This window comes from Anguilla anguilla, chromosome 6, assembly GCF_013347855.1.
Source record: "Anguilla anguilla isolate fAngAng1 chromosome 6, fAngAng1.pri, whole genome shotgun sequence".
Classification (NCBI taxonomy): Eukaryota; Metazoa; Chordata; class Actinopteri; order Anguilliformes; family Anguillidae; genus Anguilla; species Anguilla anguilla.
Window position 1 is genome coordinate 45,766,792 of NC_049206.1, and position 15,421 is coordinate 45,782,212.

General features: G+C 44.7%; 3 protein-coding genes across 7 annotated transcripts in view; 1 reads left to right on the top strand and 2 right to left on the bottom strand.

The window, feature by feature from the left end:
- ppp1cb (protein phosphatase 1, catalytic subunit, beta isozyme) overlaps positions 1 to 4,559 on the top strand; it is a 17,356-nt gene extending 12,797 nt beyond the window's left edge. Inside the window, exons 4-8 of the mRNA XM_035420307.1 lie at positions 657 to 761; positions 1,149 to 1,220; positions 1,571 to 1,722; positions 2,226 to 2,360; positions 2,694 to 4,559. Coding sequence (XP_035276198.1) covers positions 657 to 761; positions 1,149 to 1,220; positions 1,571 to 1,722; positions 2,226 to 2,360; positions 2,694 to 2,798 — 569 coding nt within the window. The 3' untranslated portion in view covers positions 2,799 to 4,559. The remainder of the gene's footprint in view (positions 1 to 656; positions 762 to 1,148; positions 1,221 to 1,570; positions 1,723 to 2,225; positions 2,361 to 2,693) is intronic.
- A 117-nt stretch (positions 4,560 to 4,676) lies between these two features.
- On the bottom strand, positions 4,677 to 11,429 carry bpnt1 (bisphosphate nucleotidase 1). 4 transcript variants are annotated; one of them, XM_035420308.1, is made up of 9 exons: positions 11,275 to 11,429; positions 10,110 to 10,239; positions 9,491 to 9,595; positions 9,042 to 9,149; positions 8,743 to 8,791; positions 7,070 to 7,161; positions 6,240 to 6,437; positions 5,628 to 5,733; positions 4,677 to 5,032 (listed from the first exon to the last, which is right to left on the bottom strand). In XM_035420308.1, the coding sequence occupies exons 2-9, from the start codon at positions 10,227 to 10,229 to the stop codon at positions 4,878 to 4,880; spliced, it is 933 nt and encodes a 310-aa protein (XP_035276199.1). In that variant the 5' UTR covers positions 10,230 to 10,239; positions 11,275 to 11,429; the 3' UTR covers positions 4,677 to 4,877. The 4 variants fall into 4 exon arrangements, with proteins under 4 accessions (XP_035276199.1, XP_035276200.1, XP_035276204.1 ...); XM_035420309.1 differs by having other exon boundaries at positions 11,283 to 11,428; XM_035420313.1 differs by having other exon boundaries at positions 11,336 to 11,354.
- Positions 11,430 to 12,990: 1,561 nt separating this feature from the next.
- On the bottom strand, positions 12,991 to 14,870 carry LOC118229766 (SAYSvFN domain-containing protein 1-like). 2 transcript variants are annotated; one of them, XM_035422098.1, is made up of 2 exons: positions 14,552 to 14,870; positions 12,991 to 14,237 (listed from the first exon to the last, which is right to left on the bottom strand). In XM_035422098.1, the coding sequence occupies exons 1-2, from the start codon at positions 14,645 to 14,647 to the stop codon at positions 13,935 to 13,937; spliced, it is 399 nt and encodes a 132-aa protein (XP_035277989.1). In that variant the 5' UTR covers positions 14,648 to 14,870; the 3' UTR covers positions 12,991 to 13,934. The 2 variants fall into 2 exon arrangements, with proteins under 2 accessions (XP_035277989.1, XP_035277990.1); XM_035422099.1 differs by having other exon boundaries at positions 14,499 to 14,640.
- Positions 14,871 to 15,421: the final 551 nt, after the last annotated feature.

Below are 15,421 nucleotides of genomic sequence, written 5' to 3' on the forward strand. Positions count from 1 at the left end.
TACACAAATACACGCTCTCGCACACACGCACACACGCACACAGACTGCATCAGCTGTTACTGTGAGACATACACAAATACACGCTCTCACACACACGCACACGCACATGCAGACTGCATCAACCACTACTGTGAGACGTACACAAATACACACACACAAAAGCAGACCAGATCTATGAGAAGACAAGTGTAATGTGCACACACAAACATCAACAACCAAAGAAGTGGTAGAGCTTTATCCACAGGTCGTGATTCGCAAGTCTAATTGGTAACGTTCCATTGACCTCACGTAGCGATCGGACCCTGAAGCACAGCCGGACCTTCCGCCCATTATGCTTGTGTTAAGTGGGGATTGGTAAATGGTAAATGGACTGCATTTATATAGCGCTTTTATCCAAAGCGCTTTACAATTGATGCCTCTCATTCACCAGAGCAGTTAGGGGTTTAGGTGTCTTGCTCAGGGACACTTCGACACGCCCAGGACGGGGATCGAACCGGCAACCCTCCGACTGCCAGACAACCGCTCTTACCTCCTGAGCTATGTCGCCTCCTTGGAGTGGATTGGTTGGTGGGAATGGGAGCTGATGGCGTAATGTCTAGAGGACGTCTGCCTCGCCTGACTCTTCCTCTTTTCGTCCCTCCGTTTCTCCCTCTCAGGCAAGCGCCGGTTCAACATCAAGCTGTGGAAGACCTTCACGGACTGCTTCAACTGCCTGCCCATCGCCGCCATCATCGACGAGAAGATCTTCTGCTGCCATGGAGGTGTGTGTGTGTGTGTGTGTGTGTGTGTGTGTGTGTATACACGTGGGGATAGGTGGGTGGAGTAGAGTGGAGCAGCTGTCGCGCAGTTTGAAAGCGTGTGAATAGAGAGAGCCACCACTTGGGGATGGGCTTGGGTTCTGCCCATTTCTCGCACAGTCACAACCTCCTGATAATGTGACAGTAGAGTTCACGTCCCCGCGTTACACAAACGCGTGATTTACACTCGCTCTCCCTCCTCTCTGCCTCTGCAATCACGTGTACAGCAAGCCAATGGAATTATGCAATGAGTAATGTAATATTAACCCCCCTCTAATGATGAATAATTTCTTGTTAAAAAAACAGTCATTAGAACGTGGTTAGTAAGATACAGCCTCTCTGTCCTTCTAGGTCTGTCTCCTGATCTGCAGTCTATGGAGCAAATCCGCCGCATCATGCGGCCCACCGACGTCCCTGATACAGGTGTGTGTGTGTGTGTGTGTGTGTGTGTGTGTGTGTGTGTGTGTGTGTGTGTGTGTGTGTGTGTGTGTGTGTGTGAGGGTGTGTGTGTGTGTGTGTGCGCATACGTGTGCTTGCATGTGCATGCCTGTGTGTGCGTGCATGTGTCTACATGTGCGTGTGCACGTGTGCATATATGCCTTTGAAGGTAATTATAAGTCCTTGACGTGTGCGCGTTTGTGCATGTGCATGCCCGCGCACCTCTGCAGGTTTGTTCCAGTCCACAGCGTGCACGGTCGTGCGTGTGTCTTGAGTGTGCGTGAGCGTGTGGGGCGTGCGCACGTGTGCAGACGGTGACGGTCTGTCTCTGGCAGGCCTGCTGTGCGACCTGCTGTGGTCAGACCCAGATAAGGACGTCCAGGGCTGGGGGGAGAACGACCGGGGCGTGTCCTTCACTTTCGGGGCCGACGTGGTCAGCAAGTTCCTAAACCGCCACGACCTGGACCTCATCTGCAGAGCGCATCAGGTACTGAGCTCGGGCTGCGGGGTGCGGCTGGAATATTATAGGTTCCAGACATAGGTTCCAAATCCAGGGGCCCCTCACCAAAATACTGTACTCTCCCTCAATGGTGATCCATCTAAATTAATGGGTTATTAATGCGTGTTTACACAGAATGTGAATCTGTTTTAAACGGGCCTTAAACGTGCCATTTCAATGGCCGCTGTGATCGTAATCATTTATGGTAAAGATGGAAACGGTCTCTAGGTTAACAAAAACAGTACCTTCTATGCTGGTGAATTTAATTCCGTGGAATATTGAGCCAAATCTTATACATTTATTTTTGTTGATTGATGGTCTTGTCGTGTGTTAAATGCTATTAGGTGTGTGTACTGTTGTTTAGTTGTGTATATTATGTATAATGGAGCTTAGTTGTATTGTATATAATGATACTAGTTTGTATGTATTGTGTGTGTAGTGGTGCTCAGTCCTGTGTAGCCTGCAGCATTAACGCTGTATTTCCTGAACAGGTGGTGGAAGATGGGTACGAGTTTTTTGCCAAGCGACAGCTGGTGACGCTCTTCTCTGCTCCCAACTACTGCGGAGAGTTCGACAACGCTGGGGGCATGATGAGCGTGGACGAGTCCTTGATGTGCTCCTTCCAGGTAAGAACACGCGCACACGCACGCACGCACACGCATATGGAATTATTAATTAGAAGACACATAAACTCAGACATGCATAAATGTATATACGCACACGGTTTTCACCACGCACTAGTGGAAACTATGTTCTGAAGATCTGCATGCAATGTTGTTAAGAGGCTAAAAGCTTCAAATGTTTTGGCACATTGCCTTCATCAGAGAAGCCGTGCTAGTGGCAGTCTTGCAGAATAAACCTCCTGCTAAAGCATCTTTAGTGTAAATGTATACACACACACACACACACACATGCGCATATTCAGACTGTGAAAATATTTCGCTGTCTGCCTCTGTTAGATCTTGAAACCGTCAGAGAAGAAAGCCAAGTACCAGTATGGGGGGGTGAATTCGGGACGTCCAGTCACCCCGCCCCGCACTGCCCAAGCCCCCAAGAAGAGGTGAGCGGCTGGTGTGTCCTGCCGGCCCTCCCCCGAACCCCGCGACCCCCCTCCCCCCCCCCCCCCCCCCCCCCTATTGTACCCCTCTAACTACCCTTCTCTTCCGCCTGTAGGGGGCCCCCCGGCACCCCCTCTTCCACACTGACAACTTTCTTATACACGTGTACATATAAATTTTGCCGTGACCAATATCTTTTTTTTTTTTCTTTCTTTCGGTTTTTCTTTTTTTTTCTTTTTTTGCTTGTTGGTATTTTCAATATTAATATTATTAGTTGGTCGGTTTTCCTGGCCCGTGTGTGTTTTGCTCAGATTCTGGTATTTTGAAGTGCGGCGATATGACACAGATGACTGCGTGAGGGCAGCGCGTGATGCGCCTGGTCGTGTTGGGACTCGGTTGCGACGTTTAGAGTGAGTGACACTTTTAGCCTGCTCTGCGCTGTCAGTGGATTTGACTGGGGGAATGTAATTGCACTCAACTGGACTAAAGCAAATTTCCAAATGGAGAAACCCTATTGAACTTATTGTTTGTAGAACCATGAAAAAGATGATAGCGCCCATATGTGCACATTTATATACAGATACTCCTTACAGAAAAATACTGCAGGTACTGTGAAGTTATGCTGTAGTGTAACTGAAGTAAATTGCAGTTAAAATGCAGTATAAAAGAGCTCTACTTCATGGAAACTGCACAAGAATTAGGGCAACTGCATTATAACTGTAGTAATATCGCAAATTTAAAAAAAATATGTCCAAAATATATTGCATAATACTGCAGTAATTGTAATCATTACGACTGCAGTTGAATGGCGGTTGTTTTTTGAAAGGGACGTACACAGTTTTAGTACCCAGTGCAATAGGTGGAGCGTGTTCACACACAAAAGGGCTCTGTGTAACAGCGCGATCGTTACCGTTTGTGGGGCTTCGCCCCGCATCGCTTAAGGCGTCCACGACAGACGCCCGTGAAGACGGGTCCTTTGGAGGCCCCTGTCTCAGCCAGCTGCCGCTGTAAAGGTCGTATCAGTTGAAGGGAAGCATTTGCGAGAGTCCCTCTGGAACCTTGCGGCCTACGCTGAGGGAACTCTGCTTTTTCGGTGTCTGTGAATTTACGCCGATGCTGGGTGTGGGGGGGGGGCCAATGGGCTTCGTCGGAACCGTTTAAAAGGTCAAAGGCGAATGAGGACGATTGGCTGAGATTACCCCACCGTGACCGGCACAATCGTCCGGCCCAGTGCTTCCTCATACAGCGACGGTGCAGCGACTAGAGGTCAAGGTTAGCCGTGTGTGTGTGTGTATATATCAGAGGAAGAGGGGTGTCGTCTAGCTCGGAGTGCTTTAAGTTGTTTGTGGTGCCACCTGGTGGTAATACTGCATAAATGAATGGGGGTGTTGGGGGGGGCAGAGATGTTTTCATGTGCAAGTTTCCACGGTTGTCCTCACAGCCTGACCTGGCTTGAAAATGAGGGATTCTTCACCGCTGTTGAACCACACCAAATTTGCCAGTCAGAACTGACTGCCTGTGCCGTGTGCTTCAGAATAGTGTACGCATACACACATAACAAGAATATGTGCAAGTAAGAATTCACAATGTCTTTTTTTTTTTTTTTAAAGAATGTTTTTGATTTGAGTTTTGTTGTTTGCTTGTTAATTTCTTTTATTTCCTAATGTCAGGAAAACTAAAAGTATTTAAAAAAAACAGCAGTTTTGAAATTTGTACAAGTTTGTTTCAGACTCTTTGAAGTGAATAAATGGAACAGAGTGTCGTTGAGCCAGCCTCCTGTGTGTCTTTCATTCACAAGATGGGCTTCACTGGGCTCGATTTCCCAAAGCCATGATTTTACTCTGTTCCCCTGCAGCACAATGATCATAACGAAAGAAATGCAAATGAATATAAATCTGGTCCTTTATTCATACATGTTTTTTTTTAAATCAATTGCTATAACAAAGAAATAACATCAGTGTTAACAAAATATCGGTATACAAGCAGTGATGTGTGCAATTTAGCAAAGTAGCAATACCGGGGTATTGATACGCTTCCATCATTGCCGAGGCTATGATTTTTAGCACGTTAGCCTAGCCGCAGGTTTTACAAGGAGGCCCCCAGTGCCTTCCGCACGGACTCGGGGACTCTGCCGGCATAGTACTCGTGGTTGCGCAGCGTGGCCAGCACCCCCGCCGAGTTCATGTGCTTGACGTCCGCGTCGTAGCGGTACGTCTTCCCGTGGATGTCCGTCAGCTTGCCTGCGGAGAGAAGGAGGCGGCGTCGTGACGTGTGGCTCTCGCACGTTCGGTGTGAAATTAATCCTAGACGGCGGTCAATTTTTTTTCGATTAAATTTTTGAACATTCATTGTTGGCCCAGATGAAACCTAAATTGGACACCGCTGCTCAATATTACAATGGTATGTAGCATCAAAATATATGTATCCCTTGCATTTTTAAATGCAAGGGATACATATATGATAGAACATGATAGAACTGATTTTATTGACTTCACACTTGCACAGCTTTGGGATCAGGTATCACACACACATAACAGGTGGTAAAATCATACTCTGAACAAGGGTGTAACTACGGTTAATGCAATAAATACGTTAACCGTTCACAATTTTTATTCCATTAACCAGCAGTTATTGCATTATAAAGGACAGAGTTATTATATTAACCGTTTTGATTAGATTAACCGTTACAAGGTGTCATTTATACCAGATCTGACGCGATAATGGCGAAGAAAAAAACCATATATCATAGAGCAAAAAGGTGTAGAGTGGTCAACTAAAGCAGATGTAAGGAGTAAATTCGGCCTGAGTGAACTGCAGGTAGAGACGGATTCTTACCCCCCACGGCGTGGAGAATAGCTTCAGGGGCACACGTGTCCCACTTCTTGCAGCCCGGGCTGGCAAAGACATAGGCAGAGGCCTTGCCCTCCACCAACTGGATGATCTACGGAGAGAAAGACGATAACTGCCTTCAAGCATTTGCCTTGAAAGATGACAAGATCACTTAAAATGGATAAATAATGGATTACATTTATATAGTGTTTTTCATTATGGTACTGTAATGCGATTTACAGAGTGAAGGGGGAAACTCATCTTCCTCCATTTTGTGCCAGAATGCTCACCACAGACAAGCTTAAGTGCACATTAGGCTCTTAGGCTAGCTAGATAATATCTTGGATTACCAGATATTATCTCTAAACTCCACTCCATACTTTAGTTAGGCAGCAGTCTGAGAAACATATTACCAACTTGTTTGAGCCTTGGTAGGAGGGTAAAACCCACAATAATTTAATGCCTTTTCAGATGAGTAAAAACAATTGAAGTAATCTAATTCTTTCCAAGTCCTGGGCGAGATCAACACATTTCTATGAATCCCAAAATATCTGTTAGCTGAAGTTAACACCTCCTCCAAGAGGCAGTGTTCTTCTCTCCCACACTCTGCCTACTGACCTTATTTCCAGCCCCGCCCACTCTGATAACTTCATGAGGCTCCATGGCCTCCACGCAGTCTGTCACCAGCTTGTTGCTATGGGAACGGGTGGTTGTGACGATGCGGCGTCCCTCTGGGACCTCCTGCAGCTGGAAGCCGAACGCTCCCAATCCCAGAACCCCCCACAGCGTCCTCCCCAAGGTCGCACCTGGCCCTGCCTGGCCAAAGAGACCGATGACCAAATTTTACTGAGCTGGAAAATGATTCATTAGGATTTGTCCTCAGTGTGTACTGCAGTGAACACACTGGAGCGAAGAATACCAATTATGCTGAATGCTTACTTAGCCTTGAGGGACATTTTTACTGAATGTAGAACAGCAACAATCACCTTAAGATGGAGCAATGAGTATGTGTCAATCAAATGGGAAATTCACCATTAGTTCAGTTTGGGTCATATATTTAGCTGGACTAGAAATCCACAGTGACAGGACATAATTAGGCTTTTTCTACTGAGGGTATAGTGGTTTAGATCAGCCAGGATTCCTTGGGTTACCAGATTAAGCCCTTCCAGTGACACCCTGGGTGTCCTTAGGTAGCCAGCCATAGTCAGTGAGAGATATGCCCATCTACCAACTGGTGCTAGGTCTCTCCTGTAGTACTGTGTGGACTCTAGTGTGTAAAATAGATGCTAAATTGTGATTATTTAGGACAATACAATAAATAAAAATGTATTTCCATGTTTAATGTATTATTATAATCAGCCTATGTCCACGTTATATGTTTTACTCAAGTCTGAATCAAAAGTACTGTTACTGCATTTACTGACATTTCTTTTGCCGAGGTTCACTACCTGGTAGTTGAAGAAGGGCTGGTTGATGACCCCAGCAATGGCCGTCCCTTTGTATGCAATCCCAATCAGTACGGTCACATGATCCAGGAGCCCTTGGGTCACACACAACAAATGGCTGCTGCTTTGCTGCACACGAGACACCTCACACTATATACCACAATCGCTGCATGATAGCTGGCTCTACAACAAGCTAATAACTAGCAAGGAAATTGGTGATCTTATACAACATCAACACACAAAATACATTACAATAGTATGAAAAGGAAAACAAAGCTTCAGTACTCAACCTTGGGCTACACCCACACACTGGAACCTTATGTCTTGGAAGGATAAGTGGTGGAGCACCCTCCTTTGTGTCACCATTTATAAAGCGTTTAAGTAACCAAGCTGTCATCCATTTTGTTGAAGGATTTTAACATACCAATTTGTTAACTGGATTAATTCCAAGTACTTTAAATAAGTCTGTTGCAGCTTAGATAAGTTTTAATTTAAATCTACAGGGACACTACTTGCCATATGCGGTGTCAATGCGTTACTTTCATAAAACGTCTGTTGCATATTTGACAATAACTCCTCTCACACTGTTAGTGCCTTTGCAGCACTTCTTGGCACCAGAATCTTTAGCCAAGAAACACAATGCGTGCACTACATAGTAGGCTACAACAATTATAAACATGTGCAATCGTACTGGCTAAATAATTAAGCATGCAGCACTGCTCCTCCAAGAGGAGAAAGCCCATTTGTTAGAAAGCTTTAATGCCCATTTAAAATGAAGTCTGTTACTTCTTTTTGTTCAGCCTCTTGTATTTGAAGTATACAATTTCAAGTACATCTCTTAGTTCTCTGATGTGTGTTCTCTGACAGAATTGTGACCTTTTAGGAAAGCCATTCCTCTCTCCTACACATCCTGTTCCTTATGCCTCTGTGTATTCTTTCTAGGACATTTATCCCACTCCTGCCCTAGCCTATCGCTTCGGCCATTCCTCTCCCTGCCCCCTGTATTTCTGTCCAATCCTCTGTGTCCATGCCCCCCCCTTTCTTCTGTGTCTCTGTCTTCTGTGCCTCTGTCCACTTCCTTCTCTCCCTGTTCACCACAGAACCCTCACCTCCTTCACAATTTATCTACTGTTTACACCAGTTTTCTCTCCACTGTGGCCCAATATCCTGCCATTCCGCCTCCCCAGATCGCCTGTGCACTCTCACTGTGCTCAGAGATCACCAGTTGGTCTGTGCAGGCACGTTAGCGCTGGGCCAGGGCCGCACAGACCAACAGCAGGTCAGGAGCAGAGTGGTACACACATTTAAAATGGCTTCTGAAATGAAGCAATGCACAGGTAGGAAAGATGCACCGTCTTTTGGTGATGGGCTTGGGGGGGGGGGGGGGGGGGTATTGTAGAAGAACTCAGGTAAGGAGCAGTAAAAAGAAAGGTACATGAGACAAAACGGAAACATTTAGCAATGGGATAGAACCAGACTGAATGAAATGAATAGGAGGAATGGGGGACACTGGACAACATTCAAGGCATGATGAAAAATAAATAAATACAGCCAACGAGTCTCGTTAGAAAAAAACAAACAGGAACTGTGCCCCAAATAGAATCTGTCAGCTTCATTGAGTAACCATGTTAGCAATGACTGGATTATTTCAACCTTTAAAGGGAAAATTGGCTCACCTTCAGTATACTCTTTAGTGCCATCCAGAGGATCGACCCACACTACAATCTGAGGGAGAGTGTCAGTATTATAAAGCACGCATTGCATTGTGTTACACTTTACAGTCTATACTGAATATCTACTCATAACATCTGCTTTTCTTTCTAAAGCAGCATATGTGGAGTGTGTACTTTTTCACGCAGTGTGTGCATATTACATAACAGCAGAGTCTCTTTTCTGTGGTAGTTTTGATTCCACAGAAAAGAGAAATTCGTGAAACACTATTTCCATTTGCTACCACCCACACGACCGCAAGCACCTCTTCCTCTCTAAGGTTCCTGTATTCTGCCGGACATGGCTTCTGCAGGATCTCTTCAGATTGCCCGTTCTCAATGAGGTCCTCTTCGATAGCCTCCTGCGGCAGGTCCTGTGATTTGCAGGGTTTAAAACAGAGTTTGGGGGAGGAAGAGTGACTCCAGTCCAAAGGGTAGACGGACACACCCATAATTAAACAGGCATAATGAGGAGTCACACAAACCTTGGCCCACTTTGGGCCCTATAAACCTCAGCCAGGTGTGGCAGGGCTCTACCATTTTAGGAGCATTTGGTTCCTGAAAATTGATCTGTGCTAACTGTAAATATTATTTAGAAGCATGTGTACTAATTGAGGATGCATGAGTGCACTAAATGTAACTAACTTAGGAGCACATGTGCTCCTGGGAAAAAATGTTATCCTGGAGCCCTTTGAGGCCAGAGGCTCGTGCTCACCTCCTCTCCAATGATGGTAATCTTGGGGAAGTTTCGCGACAGAGAGGTACAGATGCTCTTCTGGGCCAGCCGGTCGGCCATCGTCTGTAAGTCATTGGCTCCTGTCTGAGCACATGAACACACCAAGAATTTTAATTATTTTTTTGAACAAACACACATATACAAACATACACAACCAATCAGATATCCAGTACAACTGTCAACTCATACATACAAAAACATGACAGTGCAGCATTATAACTGCAATTTTACATTATTTTTTTTATTTTTTATTCTTTAAACATTTAAGAGACTCTATTAGATGTTGCATCATTTTACACAAAATATATTCCTTCACATCTGTCCAAAGTTTGATGGAATAAGAGCAGTCATAGAACAGATATATTCAAGTTTTATAATCATCACTGCAAAAACTACTGACACACCGAGAATCAGCGAAGACCATTGCTGGCACTGACATCACAGAGAAGGAACGAAACCAGCACGCGGCATCACAGAGACAGTTCACAGCTGACAGGAGAACGAACAATAAGCTAACTCCTCCAAATGATAACTACTCGGAACTCCCTGTCTTCGCTGGGCCCCGTGCTCCCCCTCTCCACCTCCTCTACCCTCTTACCTTCTCCACGATGCCCAGTTCCCCGCTGTGCAACACTTTTCTTGCGATGCACCCGGCCCGTTCCGCCACACTGAAGGCCGAAGCCACCAGACGCATCACCAGAGCTGGGCTGCCTGCCATTGCTGAACCACTGGAGACACAAACACAAAGGGCAGGGACTGAGAAACTGGATTTGAACAAAACAAGCTTATCACCAGAGCTCAGCCTCAAAGATGTTTCCCACATAAACAGAAGCACGTTCAGTCTGCGCGATAAATGCTGTACCTTGACACTGGAGAAGAGAAATGACAACATAGCACGAACCCACCACAAATAAACCAATGTCTTCACACAGTGTCTTCACACAAATTTCATCATCCTCCAATTTCCTAACCACCAATTGCTCAAACCAAACATGAGGGGGGGGAAACCTTGGTCATGTGCGTGACATTTTATGGCACCATATAAAGATTTAGACCTGGAAGTCTGCATGGAATAATTTACATCTATTCGTTTGATTTTGACTACACAGATCTCTAAGAAGCAGGACTTTGACACAAGCTCAGCATATTATTCCAACTGAAATAGAAAAATGTTTAGCCTATAAGATTAATGCCATTAGCACTAGCTATCAAAAGTCTGGCTGATCAATAAGAACAGTAACCTAAAAAGTACTTCTTCAGATTATAATTTGTCAGGTGATACAAGAATCAGGTGATGATAAAGGTAGAATTCAACACATTCAAATTGAACCATTATCCAATTTTCCACTCCCAACGTGCGGGTGCGTGGGGTGGGTAAAGGTGAACCTTAGTCACGTGCGTGACATGGCACAATACCATTTATGATGGAAATACTTGCAAATTTAGATGCAATCATTACAATCTGTCGGTACGAATGCACAACTACAATGCTCAAACTAAAAAAAAAAGGCAAGATCATAACCGACCCGTTTCGCTTAGTAGCAGCTGTATTTAGTAGCGATTCACTCTAAGCAACTGAAATCAGGGGATTTTAATATTACCCCCACACGCTATCTGGCCAATTCGCACAATGCCAGCTAAATTAACGGCGACGTCAGCGAACATGCTACCTGATTAGCAGCTACAGCGAGTAAACTGAGTGATATAAAACTAATAGTAATTTGATTTAAATCAGATTAATAATGATAGCATGTGAGACTCACGGGCGTACCACTGAACAGAACACAGATGCCTGGCTACATAAACAGCATTAGGCTAGATTACGCGATTTGTGGTTAGATGTTCTTGTTCGAAGTATCGGTCTGTTTAAATCAGGAAACAATAAAACAGGCGGAACTTCTCAGCGGTAGATCCACAAAATCGCCGGAATCGGTAGAGAGCGCTCCTTAGCGATACAAGCGCCTCCCTCCCTGCCATTGGCTCCCAGAAATGAACTGAAGCTACAAGAACCCCACTGACAGTTCAGTGAAGAACACCCAGGCACTGAAACACTCTGCAGGTATAACCGTACAAGAACTCCCAGAAGAGGAGGCGGTAGTGGAGGAATGGAGGATACGTTTTTCGAGTATTGACGGGACGCACATTTTACTCCCAGAGACAGTTCTGTGTTGCCAGATCAGTGGATCACTTCCCTTTACCAAGGAACCACTTATGTTCATGTTGTAACGCTGTGTTCCCCTTCTTCTCAGCGCGTCCTAGTCTATTACAAAATAATTAACATACCAACAATTTTGTGGGAGATACTATAACTAGCTTGCTCTATCTCACTAAAGTCAGTTATCTGGTACAATGTGGCCGTATCAACAATCTAATCACAATTAAGGAACATACTGTGCTTGCCACTGAAGAGTTGAGACACCGATTTCCATATATGTGACAATATGTGGTAAAGAACAGGAAAAAAGAATGTGAAATCTCAGCCAGAAACGGGTAGCTTGACTGCTATTTCATCTTGGGGGGTGGGGGAGGATTAACAACACTCAAAGGTAAGGACACCCGATGCTATTAAATAAGACCATACAAATGTTTTATGACAAGAACAGGGCATTAAGTCCACATTGTTTGTCATTTTACCTACTGTCCAACACTGTGTTAACCCTGGTCTTGAACACAGCAATATTCCCTGCTTCTTCTGGAAGGCTTGCAAAATGATTCAAATAATGTATAATCCAGCTGCCAACAGGGTGTAAAGGCCGAATAGGCCTGTTATCATTACATCAAATAACAAAGCAAACTGTATAGAGCATGATTATTTATACAAAGTCCCTTATGCTGTTACCGAAATACTCCTTTTGTCTGTAGTACAGCATCAGCAGTTCAATGACATGCAGGTAGGCTAACTGGAGACTCTAAATTGCCCATGGGTATGAGTGTGTGAGTGAATGGTTAGTGAATGCTATGTGCCCTGCGATAGACAGCAGCCTGTCCAGAGTGTATTCGCGCCTCTCGCCCAATGCATGCCGGAATAGGCTCCAGCCCCCCCTGCGACACTGACAGCAGGACTCATTTTCTACCCCTGGAACAAATTTTACATAACCTTCCTTATTTCACCAGAAACTGGTTTTTATATAGTGTGTGTCTCCACAAATTATGTGTTCACTCTTTTAACTGGTTTTCCTTCATTTTGGAATCAGCTGCTGACATGGCGACATAGCTCAGGAGGTAAGACCGATTGTCTGGCAGTTGGAGGGTTGCCGGTTCAAACCCCGCCCTGGGCGTGTCGAAGTGTCCTTGAGCAAGACACCTAACCCCTAACTGCTCTGGCGAATGAGAGGCATCAATTGTAAAGTGCTTTGGATAAAAGTGCTATATAAATGCAGTCCATTTACCATAGCTGCACAAAAACACAAAGACTATGCCTGCAGCTCCTTGAGGTTCAAAAAGATCTCTTTAAGTTTACTGAACATTTACAAAACATATCCAACGTGTTGACTTATTTATTAATGTTTTCTTTCATAAGTGCATTACAGTTGTCAATTCTAATGAATACATAATACTAGTAAAGCTTCAAAGTTTATCCCAGATTCAGAATTCACCCCATTCCTATCATACACCGTTCATCGTTCACCATAAACTGTACAGGCCCCAAAGTCTACATTTGTCCCACGCACAAGTGGCCATAGCAACTTAAAATGACCTAAATCAAGGAGATTTTTCTGAGCAAGACCCACCCATGACAACACACTACCCTACTGTTCGATAGCTCAGATAGCCCACATGCATTTGCACTTTATTAATCTCTGGTGCTGGCTGGGCTGTACAGAATATGGGTTGTTCCTTTCAAGATTAACACAACACATATTCACAGTTCTGGAGAGCATTTCATTACATCTTGATGGAAGTCTGTTTCATCATCCATTTACAGTCTGCTGTGCAGGTGCAGCCCTCTGAGAATTCTACAAGTGCTCCTGTGTGGCCTTCCTACAGCTTAATCCCATTCCCATCTGCACAAAACAAACTATGGCATCACAGAAACATGGATTTTGACATGCAGCCTACTTTATTTCAATGTGCACCAATATCATCTTTGACTTGAAGATGATGCCATCAGCAAAGTTCCAAAATATATTAAATATGGAGGACATAGTCTGTCTTAGAAGATTTCTGTATCAGTTTTAACTCCCAGCAAAGAATAGCGATGCAGTATTGGGTCTCCTGACGCATCAACCAAAGCCCAGTTTAGGCGGCTTGATCAAACCAGGAACAGTTAATAGGCAGTCCATACAACATCACGCCATCTCTTGGCGTGAGCATGGTAAAGCAGAGTGACTCCATTTTCAGAATGACGTCCTTTTTCTCCTGTCCTATAGTCCAAGGCTCTGGTTTTCATTGGGCTAACTGTTAACCAGCGGCCTATTATAGCCTATAATAGGCTATAATAGCCCATCTCTACGTCCAGCTGCTCTGCCGTGAGCGTCCCGAGGAGAGGCTGGCAGTCTGGGTTAAAGACGGAGTAGGCGCTGAGCTCGCCGGGCTGTCTTTCTGCGGGCTTTCGCAGACCCTCGTAGAGCCAGTAGAAAAGGGAAATGAGGAAAAACGGTAGCCCAAAGCCCAGTTCAGTGAACAGACCGAGCAGAACCAGCCACAGCAACACCTTAAGCAGGGTGAGGTTCGTCTTTCCCAGCCAGCGGCCCACAGCACTGTCCATAATACATGACGGAATGACCTACAGAACAAAGGGAGGTTGAACTGGGTTAGATACATATTAGTTGAATTTAGTGTCACTTGCCAGCGAACATCTCGAGATGCACATTTTAGACTTGCGTACCTTTCCAACTAATCGGTATACATTAGCCTACATAAAAAGTACAAAGTGCTTAAAACGATTACTTAATACGACGATACTGACACTCGTGTCGACTTAGCTTGCTTAAATGCAAGAGTAATGGACAGTATGTTTCATGGGCAGCAGTTACAATTCTCTTACGTAGAGATAACAACACAGCTTGGAGAGTGACATTCGCATTCCTCGGATCTCACCCGATGACTTTTCGTTGTTTCGATCACCGGAGAGCTCTCAGTTTTCATTGGTCCATCCAGTTTGTCCATTTTGTTCGTTGGGGGGTACATGGCCATGCGACTTGGGACTCAATTCTGGTTGTGCTTTTGACTGTTTTCCATTCGCTTCGCAGCCCTTAGCATCCATGGCTATCTTACGAGCCCTGAACTCCGCCAACTTCTGTTCCATCACAACTTGACTTGCAGAGCAGTCAACAGGAATTGTGGCGTGGCAGTTCCTGCGGGGCGGATGTAACTTACAGGAGCAGAGGGCGACTTTCTAACTCGCTTCAGATAAACATGCAGCTCCACCTATCGGCAGATTCAAATTAATCTGATGCTATTAAATAAGACCATACAAATGTTTTATGACAAGAACAGGGCATTAAGCCCACACTGTTTGTCATTTTACCTGCTGTCCAACACTGTGTTAACCCTGGTCTTGAACACAGCAATATTCCCTGCTTCTTCTGGAAGGCTTGCAAAATGATTCAAATAATGTATAATCCAGCTGCCAACAGGGTGTAAAGGTCGAATAGGTCTGTTATCATTACATCAAATAACAAAGCAAACTGTATAGAGCATGATTATTTATACAAAGTCCCTTATGCTGTTCCCGAAAGACTCCTTTTGTCTGTAGTACAGCATCGGTCATTTGTACTACTGCCACATCCTGTATTTAACTGCTTAAAACCTGCTGACAAGATTTATTTCAAAGGAATCAAAAGTGAATAATCTCGTTAGGATAGCTACAAATGGATATCTTCTGTTGACTGTTTCTAGGTAGACCCATTCCGTAGCTTTTTACATAAGGAATACAATGAATGACAGGACTGGCCAAAAGATTATTTT